General features: G+C 41.4%; 1 protein-coding gene and 1 long non-coding RNA gene across 2 annotated transcripts; one reads left to right on the top strand and one right to left on the bottom strand.

Moving 5' to 3' along the window:
• Nucleotides 1-11,801: 11,801 nt before the first annotated feature.
• On the bottom strand, nt 11,802-13,307 carry LOC126591876 (uncharacterized). The gene is made up of 4 exons (XR_007612540.1): nt 12,743-13,307; nt 12,562-12,659; nt 12,382-12,479; nt 11,802-12,206 (listed from the first exon to the last, which is right to left on the bottom strand). It is a non-coding gene; the product is annotated as an uncharacterized LOC126591876 (long non-coding RNA).
• Nucleotides 13,308-17,365: 4,058 nt separating this feature from the next.
• LOC126591871 (2,3-bisphosphoglycerate-independent phosphoglycerate mutase) lies at nt 17,366-21,866 on the top strand. Its single transcript, XM_050257577.1, has 10 exons — nt 17,366-17,530; nt 17,723-17,904; nt 18,044-18,171; nt 18,396-18,546; nt 18,644-18,847; nt 19,676-20,100; nt 20,459-20,651; nt 20,738-20,833; nt 21,011-21,166; nt 21,363-21,866. Exons 2-10 carry the CDS (start codon nt 17,743-17,745, stop codon nt 21,525-21,527), a joined length of 1,680 nt encoding a protein of 559 aa, XP_050113534.1. The 5' UTR covers nt 17,366-17,530; nt 17,723-17,742; the 3' UTR covers nt 21,528-21,866.
• Nucleotides 21,867-22,061: the final 195 nt, after the last annotated feature.

Here is a 22,061-nt window from a genome sequence, read left to right as displayed (position 1 = left end):
GTTGATTCTGGTATATGTATTGTTAATGAGTTTCTGTTTTAGCTTATATACATTGAAGTTTAATCGAGTTCGAATCACTTTCTTCTTATATCCGAGTAATTTAGACTATTGCTTAAAACCTTATATATATAAATAATGAACTCGCACTCTTAATTCTATACAATTTTGTTTATAAAATTCACTTATTATAGATGGATAGTGCTATACACACATCTATTTTTACCTTCCACACACCTTTGTTAAATTTTTTCATTGATCTTCTTCAATTCATTCGATATAGAGACCAAAAATTGAGAGAAATGTGTGAGAAATAAAAATAAGTGTGCAGATAGTACTACCTATTGATGGACTAGTGATTAAATACTAGAACAAGTCATGTTTTGAATTGGTGATACATCAACATCAATTGTGATAGCAATACCATTTCTAGAAGACTCTTCACAATTGGCTCTTCAAATACAACTTGGCTTTAAAAACCAAAATTTCTTTCCTTTTACCCTAAATATTATAGTGAAAAATTGCGAAGAAGTAAGGTTATCTACAGAATCAAATATGAATTTACACTGGACTCTAGAGATATATAGTCCATTTTTTTATGCATTGAAGATAAATGAGTCATATTTAAAGTTAAAAGTTATATTTAACTATAACTTTTCATGTGCATCGGAGATAGTCTAAAGAGAACATCCAGCCAAGAAATCAATTCAATTGAAGAATATAAAGTCATTCTATTAAGAGCATCTCCAACTCAAGAAACAAATTTTAGTCTTCAAATAGTACTTTGTTTTCAACCATTAAGCAATGTAAAGGGTAAAATTGATTAATATTTATATTGCAAGAGACTCTTCAAACTCGATTAGTTTATAAATTTTCAATTCGTTATTATAATTATTCCTTTATGTTCTTCCAATGAGCACAACGTTTTATTTTTAATGAAGAAAATTGAGTTTAATACTAAGAAAGTATTGACCAAATTCTTGTGTTAGAACTGTTTTGGTTGAAGTGGCTCACCAAATCAAAGCATTTAAAAGCCTTTGAAGAAGCCATCGGAGAGTTTGATGACCTCCTTTAAGAGTTTGACGGAGGACAAGATATTGACATTGTTCACCAAATTGGGTTAAAGAATGGCTTTGACAAGCCTAGTCGGGCAGCAGACAATGCCTAGTCTAGGCGTTTAGGCAGGGTCTAGGCGCGGGGGCTTAGGTTTTTTTTTTTTTTTTTTAAATTTAAACAAGTTTTTATATAACATATAATAAATATCTATATATAATTGTATTGTGATACAAAAATTACGAAATAGAATGATATATAGATTATAAGTATTAGGACCCATAATGCAGAACAAGCATATAATGAGAGTCATTTAAATATTCAAGAAGTCTCTTACAATTTATTGAAAAAATAAAATGCAAAATAAAAGTCATATATTTTATGTCAAAAGTGAGAGTCGTAACCTAGACGTCCTTTTTTAATTTTCAAACGTCAAAGAATTAATCGGGACAAGACAGTGACCCGCTAGGCGGACCATTAGGCAGAAATTTTTAGAACAGTGTAATTAAGAATAAAATCAAAGGAAAACTAATGAAAATGACTTGAAAACTTTGAGTTTTAATGATAAGGACAAAATAAAGAGTAAAATGAATAGTACCAGATTTGACTTTTTAGTTTAAAAATGTGGTTTTTCGTTAAAGTGAACAGTACCGTGAGCTTTTTGTTAAAACTCCCTAAAATCAAAGATCCATAAAAGGAAAGAAAGGGAAACAATTATGGAAGCCGTTGGACATCATCATTTTCCAAAAGCCAGATTGGGCCTTGAGGCAGAATCCTTGGATCCCCAAATTGAAGCACATGTAGGATTTAGGGCCCATATATGTCTCTAGAAGAAACGACCGCTTGTTGAAACTGTAAATAAAGGACTTGAGCCCAAGCAAAACCACAATTCTTTGTCATGTCAAATGCCAAAGAGATGATTGAATGATTCAGAAGATTAGGGAAACTTTTCCCCAGTCGTCTAGTAACCTGTTGGCGTTGTGTTACATTCAAAGTCCAACAAGTTTCAAGTTCAGTTGGTATCGATCTGCTCATTAACTATGGAAAAGTTTTTGACAAAAAACAGATGAATCGAAAATTTTTTGTAGATGAAGAGATGTCAAAGGGCTTCTTACTTCCCAAACGGATCTCTGTGTGTGGACTTGAGTCCCATACAAGCCCAATATTAAATTGACTTGTGTGGAGGAAGGCAGGCTACGGTGCAAACAACCGAATCAAGTGGTCGTTTGGCCGCACACATAAAACACTATACACACTACCTCAGTACCTCCCTTGTATTTGGTGGCGATTGGACTGAAAAATTTCTCCTAGGCATGCTTGTAGTGTTGTACCAATTCTTTTTCGTCCGATTAGCTTTTGTTTTAGAAGAAATAATCGCTTTGCAAGTGCAGAATTTTAGTTTCAATTATGTCCCTCGGGCTTCTAATGATGTTGCACACTGTGTTGCCAGGTTTGACCTTAGTATTCGTGATAGTTTAGTTTGGTTTGAAGACCCTCCTGACATTATCCGAGACGTCTTCTTCCAAGACTCTTTGAGTTGATGCTTCATTAATAATTGATATCACTAGATGGATACGTCCCCTTGAAGGTTATATGAGTTGCGTTCTTATATAGAATATGCACGCATGCCCTTTTCTAGTGCTTTGACTCTTTTACTAAAATGTAATTCAATGACCTCAACATTATTGAAACATAAAGTATTTTGTTAGGTAGTTAAAAAACTTTAATTAAGTAGAACAAGAGCATGAAGTAGCCACACACAAGGGTCAATTGTCTATACAAATTGGACGCATGCACCTAAACATCAGAAAATCGAACTTGAAACATCTCGTTACTTACAATTAAAATGAATAAATTTAGCATTTATACTTCATTTGTTGTATGATTTCAGTATGTCGAAAATCCATTCTTGGTACACCAAGTATCATAATACAATTGGTTTAATTTGTATTTTGTTGAAGTATCTAACCAATTGTATTATTACACTTAGGGTATCGAGCTGTGAAAAATATCTCCAATTTCTGAATATTTTCACTAATGAGTACCTCTCTTGTATTTGGTGGTGATTGAACTGAAAAATCTCTCCTTGCATGCTTGTAGTGTTGCACCAATTATTTTTTGTCCGATTAGCTTTTGTTTTAGAAGAAATAATCGCTTTGCAAGTGCAGAATTTTAGTTTCAATTATGTCCCTTGGGTTTCTAATGATGTTGCACACTGTGTTGCCAGGTTTGGCCTTAGTATTTGTGATAGTTTAGTTTGGTTTGAAGATCCTCCTAACATTATAATTATCCAAGACGTCTTCTTCCAAGACTCTTCTCGTATTTGAGTTGATGCTTCATTAATAATTGATATCACTAGATGGATACGTCCCCTTGAAGGTTATATGAGTTGCGTTCTTATATAGAATATGCACGCATGCCCTTTTCTAGTGCTTTGACTCTTTAACTAAAATGTAATTCAATGACCTCAACATTATTGAAACATAAAGTATTTGTTAAGTAGTTGAAAAACTTAAATTAAGTAGAACAAGAGCATGAAGTAGGCACACACAAGGGTCAATTGTCTAAACAAATTGGACGCATGCACCTACACATAAGAAATCGAACTTGAAACATCTCGTTACTTACAATTAAAACGGATAAGTTTAGCATTTATACTTCATTTGTTGTATGATTTCAGTGTGTCCAAAATCCATTCTTGGTACACCAAGTATCATAATACAATTGTTTTTTTTTTTTAAGTATCTAACCAATTGTATTATTACACTTAGGGTATCGAGATGTGTTCCCGATACACTAATTTCAATTATGTCCCTTGGGTTTCTAATGATGTTGCACACTGTATTTCCAGGTTTGGCCTTAGTATTCGTGATAGTTTAGTTTGGTTTGAAGACCTTCCTGACATTATCCGATACGTCTTCTTCAAAGACTCTTCTCATATTTGAGTTGATGCTTCATTAATAATTGATATCACTAGATGGATACGTCCCCTTGAAGGTTATATGAGTTACATTCTTATATAGAATATGCACGCATGCCCTTTCCTAGTGCTTTGACTCTTTTACTAAAATGTAATTCAATGACCTCAACATTATTGTTACATAAAGTATTTTGTTAAGTAGTTGAAAAACTTAAATTAAGTAGAACAAGAGCATGAAGTAGGCACACACAAGGGTCAATTGCCTATACAAAATTGGACGCATGCACCTACACATCACAAAGTTGAACTTGAAACATCTCGCTACTTACAATTAAAAGGAATAAGTTTAGCATCCATACTTCATTTGTTGCATAATTTTAGTGTGTCAAAAATCCATTATTGATGTACCATGTTTGTACCATACTTGACCAATCCCGAAACTACCGAGCACCGGCCAACGCTATACTGTCAAGGACCCAGAAGAGTTCCCCTCCGACCAGGAGGCCAATCACTACTCGACACGTGTCAAGATTAGAAGCCAATCAGAGCGCAGCACGTGTCGACATCAAGAACCAATCATAACATGACACATGTCAATGTGACAAAGCTACAAGTTTTTCTATAAACAGGGGTCATTCCCCCACAATATTGCCTAATGTCATTTTGTACTAAACTATTCACAAGAACTCATTAAATTGAGAGCTTGATCCTTTGTACTTGTGTAAGCCCTTCACTACTAATAAGAACTCCTCTACTCCGTGGACGTAGCCAATCTGGGTGAACCACGTACATCCTGTGTTTGCTTCTCTGTCTCTATTCATTTACGTACTTATCCTCACTAGTGACCGAAGCAACCAAGCGAAGGTCACAAAACCTGACACTTTCTGTTGTACCAAAGTCTTCGCTGATTTTGTGCATCAACATTTGGCGCCGTCTGTGGGAAACGACACTTATTCCTACTCTCTTCAGCTGTGTCAAGCTGGTTTCTATCATTCGTACACTTTCTTTTGACCAGGCATCCCTCTCCAACATGGGAAGCGAAGGAAGCCACAGCACACAGAATGACACCCTCCTTGCACATAGTGCGAAACAACGAAAGAAGGAAGGAAAACGAGTTCTTCTTCAAGCTAAAGTCGATGAGTTGGAAGCTCAGAACAACAAGATAGCAATGAGGAATGAGGTCCTCCAGGAGCAATATGAGAAGCTCTTCGAGACACTCCACGAAGCTAGGCAAGCTCAGACACGCGAGCTTGTTGCCCCCGTGGAAGTCAACCATCAACTGGGTGCCCTCCAACATGGAGGGTCACATGCATTCGACATAGATATCCCTGATAGGGAACAGATTACCCCTCGACTTGATAATCAACATGAGGCTTCTCTTAACCCAGTTGCTTCGACCCGAACCATGAGAAGTGGAGGGAGACACCTCTTTGCTGAAGGGGCAGAAGGATCGAAAGCCGTCTTTCGCGATTGTCGGGATTTCCTGAAGCAACGTCGAGAGAATTCCATCCATATAAGCTCAAAGATTAATGACCCAAGGATTTCTGAGAGACTCGGTCCCCTGCCACGGCCCAAGCCGGCCACCAATTTGGGGAAGGGGCAACAAGTCCTAGAGAGACATGAGGGTACAGGGGACTCAGAGGTGTTCCGACAGACATACCCTGGAAGCCAGTACAGCGAGTCCAGGGAAAAATCACATGCCCTTGATCAAACCTTCCTAATTCCAATAGGAGATGGAGATTTACGAAAGAAAGCTCCAGTGACACATAACTCCGCTCAGGACCCCCTTGTCCTACAACTTCTTGAGGAAGTAAACAAGTTGAAGGCTGAACGTCAGGCTGAAATACCTGACTGGAACCAACCCAGGCCTGGCCCTCTTACAAGGAGGATCCTTAACACCCCCCTTCAAGCAAAGACAAAGCAAAAGCTTGGCTTGCAACTTTATACTGGAAAAGAGGACCCGATTGAGCACCTTAACCTCTTTGAGTCCACCATGGCATACCGGATGCACACCGACGAAGAGCGATGTCTTCTCTTCCCCTCCACCCTCTCTAGTGGAACTCTAAATTGGTATTGTCGTCTTACACCTGAGACGGTAGACTCATTTGAGGAATTGAGGAAACTATTTGTTTCCCAACACATTTTCCAAACCGATCGCTTGCACTCTGCAGATGACTTGTACACTATCCGCCAGAAGCCAGACGAGTCATTACGTATGTATGCTGGCCGCTTCAGCCATGAATACTCCCGGTGTGCCGAGGCAGACGACAAGACTGCCTTCAAAGCCTTCACGGCAGGCCTACGTGATTGTTTCTTTAAATACATGATCAATGCCAATACTTGGAAGACTTACTCTGAGGTGATGGCGCAGGCTTATAACCATGCCTCCGCCGAGGCAAAGACATATCAGGAGAAACCCCCTACAACCATCCTTTATCAACAAGTGGGAGGTGGAAGCCAGACTCACCTAAATGAGAAGACCTCGACTTTCCAAACAGCAATGGCACCTCCCCATGCCTTGCATAATGCTTCACCGAATCAACAGACATATCAATTTCAAGGCAAGAGGAAGGATTTCCATCCTCACCACTCTCCTTTCAGTAAAAAGAGTAAGGGACACTATCCCGATAACCAAGGGTATCGCCACAATAACGCTCGCCCCCAGGCAGTCAATGCAGTGGGTCAAACCCGCGTCAAGATACCCCCTACCCCAAGGTATGAGACATACACGCCCTTGAATGCCACATGCGCGGCCATTTACCCCAGCATAGCTCACCTGATACCAAAGCCAAAGCCGAGGCACCCAGATTACACGCCCCCGAATAACGCGGGCATGTTTTGTTGCTACCATGAGCATAACGGCCATGATAGTGAGAAATGTATCATCCTCCGTGATCGTATTGAAGCTTTGGCACGAGAAGGAAAAATTGATCAATTCCTCCTTCACCCTCAAAGGGATAACCGTAACCAACGCCAGGTGAATGTCATATATTCCATAAGCGGCGGCACACCCATATCTGAATCTTCCAATAGGGCCATGAAAAACAGTGAACGAATTCTAAGGCCTGGTCACCAAGTGTTTCACGTGGAAGACATCAGGGGAGGGAAGTATCAAAAGCCTAACTGGGATCCGATATGTTTCTACCCTGAGGAAGAAAGAGGCATCATCTACCCTCATAACGACCCATTGATCGTGGAGGCTCACATAGCCAACCTTGATGTTCGACGAATCCTCGTAAACACAGGGGCTTCGGTCAATATCATGTTTGCCGAAGCTTTCAGGGCACTCAGTGTAGCTGAACACTTGCTCGATCGCTCGATTTCTCCTCTGATAAGCTTCTCCGGTGATATCGTGCAACCCTTAGGGAGCATACATTTACCCTTTACTATTGGTACAGGCCCTTACACGGCTACCATTACCACTAACTTCCTAGTGGTTGACTGCCCAACGGCATACAATGTCATCTTTGGGCGCACAGGCATCAATGATCTCAAGGCTATGGTATCCACGCATATGCTGTTGATGAAATTTCCAACCCCCCATGGCAACGGCTACATCAGAGGAGATCAGCTTAGTGCACGATCATGTTACAACACTTCAGTTAAGCAACAACACTTGCCCGGACCCAAGGAAACCCTGTCTGTACATGACCAAGTCACAAAGACCAGCCTAGATGAAGCGAACTTGGATCTTCCTGATAGCAACAATCAACCCGATGATCCTCGAGATGACTCTTTCACCCAGCAAGCCCAACCTGCTGAAGAGTTGGAGAAGGTACCTATCTCAAGAGATTATCCAGATCGCATGGTGAAGATTGGCACCACATTGTCACCACCCCTTCGGTTAGCATTGATATCTTTTTTGAAAGAGAACACTGAAGTCTTCGCCTGGTCATACGAGGACATGCCAGGCATCTCTCCCGATGTCATCTGTCATCGTTTGAGTATTGACCCCAAGATCAAGCCGGTGAGACAGAAGCGAAGATCTTATGACGCTGAACGATACGAGGCAATGAAAGCAGAAGTTGAAAAACTCAAAGGCATAGGCTTTGTCCGCGAAGTCAATTACCCGACATGGGTAGCAAATGTGGTCCTTGTTAAGAAAAATCCGACCAAAGAAAGTCTTTTGCTTCAAAAGGTCTTGTGGAGAATGTGTGTTGACTACACCGACCTAAACAAAGGGTGTCCGAAAGATAGCTTCCCTCTTCCTCTTATTGACAGACTTATAGACTCTACGGCCGGGTGTGAACTCCTGAGCTTCATGGATGCTTACTCAGGATACAACCAAATCCTCATGAACCCTTCGGATCAAGAACACACAGCCTTCACTACCGACAGAGGACTATACTGCTATAAAGTCATGCCTTTCGGCCTAAAGAATGCAGGAGCGACTTATCAGAGACTAGTCAACTCAATGTTCGCCGAGCAGATTGGGAAGAGCATGGAAGTTTACGTTGATGATATGTTAGTCAAGAGCAAACATGCTGACCAACACATCACCAACCTATCTGAAACTTTCACTATTTTGAAGAGGTATCGAATGAGGTTAAACCCCAACAAATGTGCCTTCGGCGTAGGCTCTGGCAAATTCTTAGGTTTCATGATTAGCCAACGAGGCATTGATGCTAATCCTGAGAAGATCAAAGCAATCCTCGACATGAAGGAACCGGTAACTTCAAAGGACATCCAGAGCCTTACTGGCAAGGTGGCAGCCTTAACCAGGTTCATCTCTAAGGCCACAGACAGATGTGCTCCTTTCTTCAAAGCACTCAAGGGAAATAAGAAGTACATTACATGGACGGAGGAATGTGCCAAGGCATTCAGGAACCTCAAAGAGTACATGAGTAAAGCCCCTCTACTCTCCAAGCCCGAGGTAGGAGACATTCTCATTATCTACCTATCGGTATCAGCTTCAGCCGTAAGTTCCGTTCTCATTCGAAAGGATGGGAATATTGAGCGACCTGTCTACTACGCTAGCAAAGCCTTACAAGATGCGGAGACACGGTACTCTAACATTGAGAAATTGGCTCTGGCATTGGTCATGTCTGCTCGAAAACTCCGCCCTTACTTCCAAGCGCACTCCATCATCGTGCTTACCAATTATCCTCTTCGACAGATACTCCAAAGTCCTGACACTTCAGGGCGAATGATCAAATGGGCAATAGCGTTGGGTGAGTTTGACATCTCCTACCAACCAAAGCCAGCTGAGAAGGGCCAAGCAGTGGCAGACTTCATTGCCGACTTCACATATCCGGTTGACATTGCTTCTACACCTGAAGCAGTGGCTTCATTACCCCCGGAAGCTCAGAAGATAGAACCAACAACCCCAGCATGGAGTCTGTATGTTGATGGCTCATCCAACCAACAGGGCTGTGGAGCGGGACTAGTCTTGACTACACCCGACAAAGTAGCAATGGAGTATGCTCTTCGTTTCAAATTCAAGGCATCAAACAATGAGGCCGAGTATGAAGCCCTTCTAGCAGGATTACGTTTGGCCAAACACCTCGGGGTTAAACAAATTGATATTTTCAATGACTCCCAATTGGTGGTCAACCAGGTTACCAACAACTTTGATGCTAAGGACAGCTCCATGGCAGCATATCTTGCTCAAACACAACTTTTGCTCAAGCACTTCCACTACCAGATCACCCAAGTTCCTCGAGCGGCAAACAGTCATGCAGACGCCCTGGCTCGCCTCGCCTCGGTTGTGGAAGACAAGATTGGAAGAAAAATTCATGTCGAACTGTTGGCAACACCAAGCACCATGGCCGCAGAAGTATGCAACTTACAACAGGGGGATAGTTGGATCACCCCGATCTATAATTTCCTTGCTCATGGCACCCTCCCAAATGATAAAGTCCAGGCTAAGCAAATTCGATACAAGTCTACCCGCTACCTGATCATCAATGATCAACTCTATAAGCGAGGTTTTAGCCTGCCATACTTAAGGTGTCTTACGCCTGCCGAGGCGGAAATCGTCCTTCGGGAAATACATGAGGGAGTCTGTGGAGATCATGCTGGATCTCGGTCCCTAGCACACAAGACTTTTCGCCAAGGATATTACTGGCCAACACTCCACCAGGATGCCATAAAAGTATCCCGCTCATGTGACAAATGTCAACGATATGCGACCATTCCTCATTCCCCTCCAGAGCCTCTTACTCCTATGATCAGCCCTTGGGCCTTCGCCCAGTGGGGACTTGATTTGATCGGCCCAATGCCGGCAGGGAAGGGCAAAGTCTGTTACGCAGTCGTTGCAGTGGACTACTTCACAAAGTGGGCCGAAGTAGAACCCTTGGCAACCATTACTGAGGCAAAGATAGAAGACTTCGTGTGGAAGAACATCCTTTGTAGATTCGGCATTCCCAATGCGATAGTCACTGACAATGGGCGACAGTTTGACAACAAGAAGTTCAGGTTGTTCTGCTCTAAGTTCAACATCAACTTATGCTTTGCCTCTCCAGCTCATCCCCAGTCTAATGGACAAGTTGAGGCCATCAACAAAATAATCAAGCGCACTTTGAAAACCAGCTTGGACAAAGCTAAAGGCTGTTGGCCAGAATTTGTACCCCAAGTTCTTTGGTCATATCGCACTTCATATCGGACTTCAACAGGAGAAACTCCATTCTCACTTGCCTTTGGCACAGAGGCGGTTGTCCCTGTTGAGCTCGAGCAAGCAACATTCCGAGTCCAGAACTACATTCAAGTGAAAATGACAAACAACTCACCCTCAACTTGGATTTAGTCGAGGAACACAGAAACCAAGCTCACTTGAGGAATGTCGCCTACAAGCAGCGCATCTCCAACTATTATGACTCTAGGGTCAAGCCTCGTTCTTTCAAAATAGGAGACTGGGTCTTAAAGAAAAGATTACTCTACGACAGAGTCCCGAGTGAAGGCACACTTAGTCCAAACTGGGATGGACCGTATGAAGTCATTGGCATCAGTCGCCCTGGCTCTTACACACTTAGAAGCTCTGATGGCAAGACCCTTGGCCATCCATGGAACGCTGATCACTTGAAGTACTACTACAAATAGACTCACGATGTACAAGTGTTGAGCTATAGCCGTTCGGCATCCTATGTAATGAAGGCCATTTGGCAATGAATTCAATAAAGAGGTAATTTAGCCAACTCAGCCCTCACTCTTTTACATTCATAGCAAGCGATGCCAGAACCCTTCTCAATCAGAAAGCAATCCGTCTTCCACAGTCACTACAAAACAAGCAAATGAAGACCGTGTCAAGCGCCAAAAAAAAAAAAAAAAAAAAAAAAAAAAAAAAAACAGCTTCATCCAAAAAGCTTCACCCGAAAAGCTTCACCTCCAAAGCTTCACCCACAAAGCTTCACCTAAAAAGCTTCACCCAAAAAGCTTCACCCGAAAAGCTTCACCTCCAAAGCTTCACCCACAAAGCTTCACCTAAAAAGCTTCACCCACAAAGCTTCACCTAAAAAGCTTCACCCACAAAGCTTCACCTAAAAAGCTTCACCCAACAAGCTTCACCCGAAAAGCTTCACCTCCAAAGCTTCACCCACAAAACTTCACCTAAAAAGCTTCACCCACAAAGCTTCACCCAAAAAAAAAAACTTCACCCAAAAAGCTTCACTTAAAAAAGCTTCACCTACAAAGCTTCATCTACAAAGCTTCACCATCAAAGCTTCACCTAGAAAGCTTCAACACCAAAGCTTCAACACCAAAGCTTCACCTACAAAGCTTCAACACAAAACCTTGCTCCAAATAAACAAATTTTGTTCACAAAACCCAAGATGCCCTTGAACTTGTACAAAAACACTTGGGTAAACATAAACATTTTTTGTTTTACACCCACAAGGGCCCAAAATTTTCCTTCTTATTTATTCACTTATATATGTTCCCAAACATATTATAATAGATCCAACAACAAGCCAAAGTCCCAAGTTTCATAATGGACAAAAGTACAAGCAATTCATCAATATTGAAGGTGCTACAAAAATTGGAATCTGCCCCAAAATAGAAATCCAACCCAAGAGACTTTTTCTCTCTCTCCCTCTTCCGCCTCCTTTCATCTATCAAATTTCTGCAACCTCTGCTCTTCTCCAATGGAGCTGAATTTTGGACACCCTATAGTTCTTGAGCATATGAACAACTTTCAAGAAGGAACCATTTCTGTTTGAGCGACGGAAATTAAAGTGTTGAAGCTCCAAACATGATAGTCGGCTTCTTGCAGATTTCGAAGCTGTTGTGATGTTTCGAAGATCTGGAAATATTTAACCGTTAGTTCATCCTGAATGTTTGATATGTTATGAAAGAGTCGATGAGGAACAACTTCAATGAAGAAAGCATACCGATCTGAACAAGAGAAAATGGAGTTTCGAAGCTCACAACAAATCTGACGGGTTGACAGAAAAATAATAACCAGTCATTCATCATACCTGGATTTCTGGAGTTATACTGCTCCGAGGGATCTCAAATTTGGATATGTTGTAGTTCACGAGCTGAGGAACAACTTCAATGAAGAAAGCATACCGATCTGAACAAGAGAAAATGGAGTTCGAAGCTCACAACAAATCTGACGGGTTGACAGAAAAATAATAACCAGTCATTCATCATACCTGGATTTCTGGAGTTATACTGCTCCGAGGGATCTCAAATTTGGATATGTTGTAGTTCACAAGCTGAGGAACAACTTCAATGAAGAAAGCATGCTGATCTGAGCAAGAGAAAATAGAGTTTCAAAGCTCACAACAAATCTGACGGGTTGACAGACAAATGATAAACAGTCACTCATCATACCTGGATTTCTGGAGTTATACTGCTCCGAGGGACCTCAAATTTGGATATGTTGTAGTTCACAAGTTAGGGAACAACTTCGATGAAGAAAGTATGTTGATCTGAACAAGAGAAAATGGAGTTTCGAAGCTCACAACAAGTCTGACGGATTAACAGAACATTGATGAACAGTTACTCATCATACTTGAATTTCTGAAGTTGTACTACTCCGATGGATCTCAAATTTGGATATGTTGTAGTTCACAAGATAAGAAAAAACTTTCATGAAGACGACTTTGCAATCTGAGCTATAGAGAAAGGTGTTATCTTGCATCCACTCAGGCTGATTAGTGGAAACGAAAAGCAATTCCACCAAAGAAAAGATGAAAAAGAGAGAAAAGCTACTAATTGCACTTGATCTTGTCTAGTCAATAGCATGCAGCATCAAACACACAAAAGTTGGAAATATTTTTAGATAAAGCATATACGAATGTGTGACATCGAAACAAGAATTCGTTACTTTGACAAATTAGTAACACGCGAGACACCTCATTCGGCAACTCTCTTCGCCTGAAGACTTGGGGGACTCCCACCATATGCTACTGCACCTTGATACTCGGCAGTCTCACAACCACTCAGTGACTTGGATTTTTCAAGTCTCCAACCGAGAAGTTTTCCTCACTCGGGAAATTAAGGGAACACTACCTCAAACTACATGCTTCACTCACAAAGCTTCAACAATACAGGTTTCAACAAAAGCAAAAATTCAAAGAACTTTATGAAGAAGGCTTTGGTGTATTTAACACAATATGTTGAAATGAAGCAAAGCTTATTTATTAATATTTTCGATAAGCCACAAATATGTACATATACATGAGTCAAAATAAACAAACAAAAGGGAGCCTTCACAAAGGTTGCTTAGGGGAAGTCTCAGCAGTCGGTAGAGCCCCAGAAAGAGAAAGCACCGGAGGGTGGTTATCCGGAGCCTCAGTACTTGACAAAACCCCAGAAGGAGGAGGCATTGGAGGTTCATCATTTGAAGCTTCATTACCAGGTACAGCCCCAGAGGACGAAGGCAATAAATGCCTTTGGAACAAACCCACAAACCGCTGATGATCAAGTAAAACCTTACCATCAGATTCCTTCATCTGGTCAAGCTTCCTCTTCATGTTTGTAGCATAGTCATAGGCGAGCCGGTGCAACTGCTTATTCTCATGCTTGAGCCCTCTAATCTCTTGTTTGAGACTCATCACTTCAGCAGCCAATGATTCAACTTGGCGGGTTCTAGCAAATAGGCGTTGGGCCATATTAGACACAGAACCTGCACACTGAACACTAAGAGCCAGAGAGTCCTTAACAGCCAACTCATCAGACCGTTTGGAAAGTAGTCTGTTATCTTTGGGAGTGAGAAGGTTCCTGGCCACCACTGCAGCGGTCATATCATTCTTCATCACAGAATCCCCAACGGTAAGAGGACCAGTAAGGGATATGAAGGATGGGCGCCATATGTTGTCTGGAGAAGGCGTGGCTGTCTCTTCTCCAAGGTTCAGGTCAAAACGACGGTCGGAGGGTCCAGACATTTTCAAATGTGTTGAAGAGGGAAGAGGTCAGACAAATCAAGATCTTAGAAGTGCAAGAAATGAGCTTCTACTGGTAGAGATTCAAGTGTGCTGTGGAACTTAATGCCAGCCTCTATAAAAATCTGCACTCGACGGAGCTTCAGAAATCGAAGAGGCGTTTGCTTTCTCAAAAGCTGGGCTGCTCAGAGACCACGAGGGCCGATCTCAGAAATCGAAGAAGCACTTGCTTTTTCAGCCTCGTCAGCACCTGTCACATGCACACTCAGCTTTGCAGAAATTACGGGCAATCTGTCGAAGATTTCTAGTGAAGTAAAAAGCACGTGAATCTTACTGTTCAATCACCGCTCTCCATATGCACCATCAACTCCTCGGGTACCACATATAACTTTATCAAAGATCTCTGACAAAGTTTAGGCACGAGAATTTCGAAGTTCCAGCTACCCTACTATTACCCATAAGGGTAAAGGAACAGCACCACTGCTTGACAACTGGAAAGTCCCTATGTGTGTCGACCTCCGTGTTTTGCGGCAAGACAGATTGGCAAGAATGTCCAACCTTTACTCACATTCGAGAAAAGACTCCCAACATAATTACTTTCTCAAAAACCGGAGTAGCACCGCTTTCCGAATCTCGAGAGTCAGATCCTCGACGGGATTGCTTGTTCGAAAACCGAAGAGGCACAACTCTCATAACTTCGAGAGCCAGATTTCCTTAGATAAAGCTTGTCTGTAATCTTCACACGTAACATCAGCTTTCCAGATACCACATACCACTTTTTCAAAGTGCTCTGACAAAATTAAAACACGTGAAGCTGGTAGCTCCCACTACATTGCTGTGACCAAGAAGGGTAAAGGAATAGCATTACTACTTGTTATTGGGAAATCCCTATATACATTGACCTCCCTCCTCAACGGACAGGCAAACCTGCAAAAATGCTCAACCCTTTCTCGCATTCGAAAAGGCACCCTCAACATAACCTCTCGAAATACTCAGCTTTATTTCCCCCCGATAATACCTCAGCAAATAAGCCACACCAAGAACAAGAGTATCTCATATCATCAGGGTCGAAAGCAAGAGTATCCCATATCATGCTTTCTCCCTATCTTTGTCTTTGTCCTTGTCCACACCTGCAGGACAAGGAGAAAGAGAGCAGTCAGTCGGAACCTGAAATCAAACCTCCAATTTGGAACTGACTGCCTGGAGCCTTTGCCTGGTTGCTTACTTAGCATTGCTCTCGAGTACTCATCCTCAACTGCTGTCAAGGTCACGAATTCCACCGGCAAATACCTCATGACAGTTGATCAGATATTGGCTCTTTACACTGAAGCTGCCAAGCGTGGATGAGTCACTATGAAGGAATGTTCTGAAGGACCATTTAAATGCAAAGGTTGCACACCACTTCTGCCATGCAAAAGATTGAAGCAGAAGGTTCAACGGTGAGCTGAAACAGATCACTACAGCACGACAGCTTTCCATACCACATTCATTATTCCGTCAACAGCAAAAGTATCCCATATCATCAAGGTCGAACGTACTCTAGATTTGATGGACTTGTTTTGACCCTCAAATTTTTGAGTTGGCCTTATACTCTGAAGGGCACCAGAAAACCCTCCAGCACAGTTCAAGAATAAGCCTGTGGAAAGTTACTTCTTCAAAAGCAAAAGTATCTCATATCATCTCTTATCCATTTGCTTCTCCTTATCCTGGCAGTTGAATGAGAGACAAGGAGAATGAGAACAATCAACCGGAAGCCGAAGTCAAACCTCTGATCCTGGGTTGCTTACTTGGAAGTTTGACTGCTTACCTTGTCTGTCACCTCTTTCGGCAGATCTCCTAGCTCGGCGACTTGGGGGACTCCTACTATAGGGTTTGTATCACACTTGACTAAGCCCGAAACTACAACTAAGCTTCAAGTGAAATTGATACATTACCTTGTGCGTCAACATCAGCTAAATACACCATTCCCGGATGGAGGAAAGGTACTTCCAGAGAAGGGCAGATGAAGATCAGACCACACTTCGGTACTTAGAAGTTTCGTGATTACTCAAGGGATTGGATCTTGCAAGTCCCCAACCGAGGAGTTTCCCTCACTCGGGAACTTAGGGGAGCACTGTTTGTACCATACTTGACCAATCCCGAAACTACCGAGCACCGGCCAACGCTATACTGTCAAGGACCCAGAAGAGTTCCCCTCCGACCAGGAGGCCAATCACTACTCGACACGTGTCAAGATTAGAAGCCAATCAGAGCGCAGCACGTGTCGACATCAAGAACCAATCATAACATGACACATGTCAATGTGACAAAGCTACAAGTTTTTCTATAAACAGGGGTCATTCCCCCACAATATTGCCTAATGTCATTTTGTACTAAACTATTCACAAGAACTCATTAAATTGAGAGCTTGATCCTTTGTACTTGTGTAAGCCCTTCACTACTAATAAGAACTCCTCTACTCCGTGGACGTAGCCAATCTGGGTGAACCACGTACATCCTGTGTTTGCTTCTCTGTCTCTATTCATTTACGTACTTATCCTCACTAGTGACCGAAGCAACCAAGCGAAGGTCACAAAACCTGACACTTTCTGTTGTACCAAAGTCTTCGCTGATTTTGTGCATCAACATACCAAATACCAAGTATCATAACACAATTGGTCTATTTTTTTTAAAGTATATAATTAATTGTATTATTACACGTAGGATATCGAGCTGTATTCTCGGCATACTTAAAAATATCTCAAATTTCAAGATATTTTCACTAATGAGTTAAATAATTAGAACAAAATTAGATGCTTCTGGAATATTCGGTTAATAATTTTAACCAAACTCTCTTTCTACCTACGCCAAAAAGCCAAGACGGTAGGTGGCATCGGTCGCGGCTTTGCCAAAGCTATCACGTGCATTACCCCGCCGCTGGTTTTCGACTCACGTGGATTCCGCTGCAGTGCTGCACCAATGGTCGCGACTTTTCAATCTTACGCGCCACGTGTAACGCCAAGATTGAATCTGATCACCATACAGTCATGAACCGCAAACCACCGAGTCAAATACCGCAGGGCTTTACCCCCACGCCAAGAGGTAACCTAGAAAGGCAAAAAATCTACGGCGTCAGATTCGCTGTTAAGTTCCAAACCTCCATTTCGTCAGTTGGGTTCCGTTATATATACCGGCCGTAGGAGAAGCATAGCATTCCAGTTACTTCTCGCTCTCTTCAACTCCTCTCTTCCACAAGGTTCGCTTTTTTTCGTAATTCCCAAAATTTTAAAGTTTTATTTAATTAAATTTGTTTTTAATTAATTATTCGAGTGCGATTTGTTTGGATTATTAGTGATAATAATTTGAGGGTGATTTGTTTGTAATTTTGTGATATAAAATTGGTTGGTGGATTGGGTTTTGATTGAATTTTGATTTGTGTTCGGATCAGAAAAATCGAGAAAAAGGAAAATGGGGAGCTCAGGAATCGACTGGAAGTTACCGGATCACCCTAAGTTGCCGAAGGGGAAGGTGATCGGACTCATCGTTTTGGATGGGTGGGGCGAGGCCAACGCAGACCAGTACAACTGTATCCATGTCGCCGAGACCCCCGTCATGGATTCTCTCAAGAAGGTGACTTTCGTAATTTTTCAGATCTGGTTTTTCGATTTTCGATTGCCATGTTCGTTTAAATTCTTAGATTTTTGTTGTTAGATTTGTATTTTGATGCGTATTGATTGTGTGTGTGTGGTATGGTGTGTTATGGATATAGGGTGCTCCTGAAAGATGGAGGTTAGTGAGAGCTCACGGAACTGCCGTGGGACTTCCCACAGAGGATGATATGGGCAACAGTGAAGTGGGTCACAATGCTCTCGGTGCCGGGCGTATTTTTGCCCAGGGGTGAGTTTTGGGCTCTCCCTTCAATTTGTTTTGCTTACTTTATGTTAATTATGATGTTTGTTTGTGGTTTTCGTTATGTTTGTCGATGCTTTGATTCAAAATATCGGATTCGTTGAGCAATTGTGGTTTTTTTTTAGTGAATATAGTGCTAAGCTTGTTGTTGATGCTTTGATTCAAAATATCGGATTTGTTGAGCAATTGTGGTTTGTTTTTAATGAATATAGTGCTAAGCTTGTCGACGCTGCACTTGCTTCCGGGAAAATGTTTGAGGGAGAAGGTTTTAAGTACATTAAGGAATCCTTTGCCACTAACACATTGCATCTCATTGGTTTAATGAGTGATGGTGGAGTCCATTCTCGGCTCGATCAATTGCTAGTGAGTTTTCGAAGCACTAGGCTGTTTTTCCTTTGTTTGGATTTGGTTTGCTTTCTTTCATATTTTTTCTTATATTATTTTTTCTCTCTTGGTGTAGTTGTTGCTTAAAGGAGCTAGTGAGCAAGGTGCTAAAAGGATCCGTGTGCATGTTCTCACTGATGGACGTGATGTTCTGGATGGTTCAAGTGTGGGATTTGCAGAAATCCTTGAAAATGACCTTGCGAAATTGCGTGAGAAAGGTGTGGATGCACAGGTTGCATCTGGTGGTGGTCGTATGTATGTCACCATGGATCGTTATGAGGTATTGATTGAAGCGAACTCTTTAGGTCTTTCCGTATGCATGATTGGGTCCAATTTCTCTTTTGTATTTTGGACTGGTATGTGTATATTGCATATAACAGTTTGTTTGGAAAATGCTAGGGAGACCATATTTTGTAAATCAAATGATGTGGCAGTTGACGGTTGTTCCATGTTTAATAATTTAGAGAACGAATCCCATTATCAACTGCTACAATATATGGTCGAAAAAGATGGTCTCTCTAGCATCGCCCCAGTTTGTTTAAAGTATACTCCTTTCTACGAATCTTTTTGCACGTATTGCATGGATATAACATTATATCATTAGTTGGGATGTGTGGATAATCCTTATTAACAAAGTGTTTTGAATCTGATGTTCTGCATATTGCTGGCCTTCTTTTTATGTCTTAAGAAGGGTTTATTAAAGTTTCCATTCACTTATTTTATTATGGGGTAATGCTAGGGAGACTAAATTTTGGAAACTAAAGGACATGGAAGTTTATGATTTTTTTATTACTTAAGTGTGAATAAACGTGCTCATTCCTATTGGTGGCACATCATTTAGTTTGCAAATTTAGTTTCCAAATTTAGTTTCACTAGCGTTACCCTTTATTATGTGTTCCCAGAATTATTGTAGTTTTTTTTAGTAAATGTTAAAATTTACTAGTTGTTTCCGTGCCGAGAACCAGCATGATATATTCATCAATATGGTGAAAATACTTTTCTGAATTGTTGCTTTGGAACCATGAAGAAAATTTAAGATTGGTCTGTTCAAGATTATGGTCTATTAATTAAACGTATTAATTCTAATGGATAATTGGCTATTATGCAGAATGACTGGAGTGTTGTAAAGCGAGGATGGGATGCCCAAGTTCTTGGTGAAGCTCCCTATAAATTTAAGAATGTAGTTGAAGCTATCAAGACATTGAGAGCGGAACCAAAGGCCAATGACCAGTACCTACCTCCTTTTGTTATTGTTGACGACAGTGGAAAGCCTGTTGGCCCTATTGTGGATGGTGATGCTGTTGTTACATTCAACTTCCGAGCTGACCGTATGGTTATGCTTGCCAAGGCACTTGAGTATGCAGACTTTGACAAGTTTGATCGGGTTAGAGTCCCTAAAATTCGTTATGCTGGTATGCTTCAGTATGATGGTGAGCTGAAGCTTCCAAGCAAATACCTTGTAGAACCCCCAGAGATTGATAGAACATCTGGTGAATATCTTACATACAACGGTGTCCGTACTTTTGCCTGCAGGTTTGTTTTTCTCACCAAGTTAATTATCTGTGTATCCGAAGTGCTAGGATTGTGTTTTCTCCAAATGACAACAAATTTCTTTAGGATTTCTCCCCATCCCACATAAAGGTGTCGGTTTTCGTCATTTTTGTTGGGATAATGTAATTTTCACTTTGTGTTGGGGAAACCCAGATATGAGTTGGAACTAGGAAGAAGCAATCAGTGTTTCTTTTTGTCGTTGTTCTTTGTTCAAAATTGTTTCTGGGGTTGGGGAGAGTGATTGATTTTAACCAATTTGCTCATTTCAGAATATTCTTTTTGTGGTCGAATTTTAGGCCTCCTGACTTTTTTCTTTCCTTCCAAATCTTTGTATGTACAGTGAGACTGTTAAATTTGGCCATGTCACTTTCTTCTGGAATGGGAATCGCTCTGGGTATTTTAACGATAAAATGGAGGAATATGTTGAAATTCCAAGTGATAGTGGAATCACATTCAACGTCCAGCCAAAAATGAAGGCAATTGAGATTGCTGAAAAGGCGAGGGATGCTATTCTTAGTGGAAAGTTTGAGCAGGTAATGAAAAGACCTACTATTGATATCTAAGAATTTCTATTATCCAAAGAAAATATTTCAGATTGGCTATTGTTTGTTTTGTTTAGGTACGTGTTAACCTACCAAACTCAGACATGGTCGGGCACACTGGCGACATTGATGCCACAGTTGTAGCTTGCAAGGCTGCTGATGAAGCTGTCAAGGTACGGTAGCTATAGGTCGACATAAGAGTTTGAAGTCAAATTTGATATAAAAAAAACCCTGTGCTTGTTGTGTCCCAAATTATCGTCTCTTGAACTGTCTTACCTTGCATTCCCCTCACCCCTTGCTGTATTGAGAGTTACACGTCTTCTTACTGAGATGGTATTGTCTACATGCAGATAATTTTTGATGCAATCGAGAAAGCTGGTGGAATTTACGTCGTCACTGCAGATCATGGTAACGCTGAGGATATGGTGAAGAGAAACAAGACTGGGCAACCTCTTCTTGACAAGAATGGCAACATTCAAATTCTTACTTCCCATACTCTACAGCCAGTAAGTACTCTCAAATTCCTTCTGGAAAATTTATAACAAATGAATAATTAATGGACGTCGGGCCTGTAGCCGAGCAAATGACTTTCGCTTTATCATTGGCCGGGCCGCAGTTGGTTTACCATGGATTCATAGTATACAGCATTGTCGACTTCCACAGGTTTTCAGTCATTGATTGTTTTGGTTTTTCTTTGTGAAGGTTCCAATTGCAATTGGAGGTCCTGGACTTGCACCCGGAGTTCGCTTCCGCAAGGATCTTCCTAGCGGTGGGCTGGCCAATGTTGCTGCAACCGTGATGAACCTGCACGGGTTCCAGGCTCCTAGCGACTACGAGCCATCCCTCATCGAAGTTGTTGATAACTAGGAAGGCAGCAGCAGCAGCGCAAAGAAGAGAACTCCCATCTAGTATTTCCTAAATTTTGACTTAGGTTTCCGAACACCATGGAAAGAGGCTTGTCGATTACAGTTTGTTGTTTTATTAAATAAGTTCGAACAATGTCCGCTCACAGCAGCAGCTTTTGTGAGCCGGTACGGTAATCGGATCATTTTCTCAGGAGAATGACAGAACTAGAAAGATCAAAAACTGGAATTTTTGCTATTTTTATGCTCTTATCGATTACCGTTTAGGTTTTGTTGTCTTCAAATATCTCGGTTTATGAAGAACATTGTTTTTCGGATTGAAGGTTTAAATCTCAGTTTATAATTTTTCGTCTTCCTTCATACAAATTCGCAAATTGCATTTGCATTTTGTTTTCCTCTCTTGAGGAGAAAATGTGCGCCAAAATCCTTTCCAACGAAGGGGCAAGATGATTGGGAAAAACTTTCATGACACGGGAATGCCATTATATAATTTGGCACGTATTTCGCTAATCAAATTGTCACTTTCTTATTTTGGTTG

The sequence above is a fragment of the Malus sylvestris genome, chromosome 12 (assembly GCF_916048215.2).
Source record: "Malus sylvestris chromosome 12, drMalSylv7.2, whole genome shotgun sequence".
Lineage (NCBI taxonomy): Eukaryota > Viridiplantae > Streptophyta > Magnoliopsida > Rosales > Rosaceae > Malus > Malus sylvestris.
Note: the sequence above shows the minus strand (reverse complement) of the source record. Positions and strands in the feature narration are given on the sequence as shown.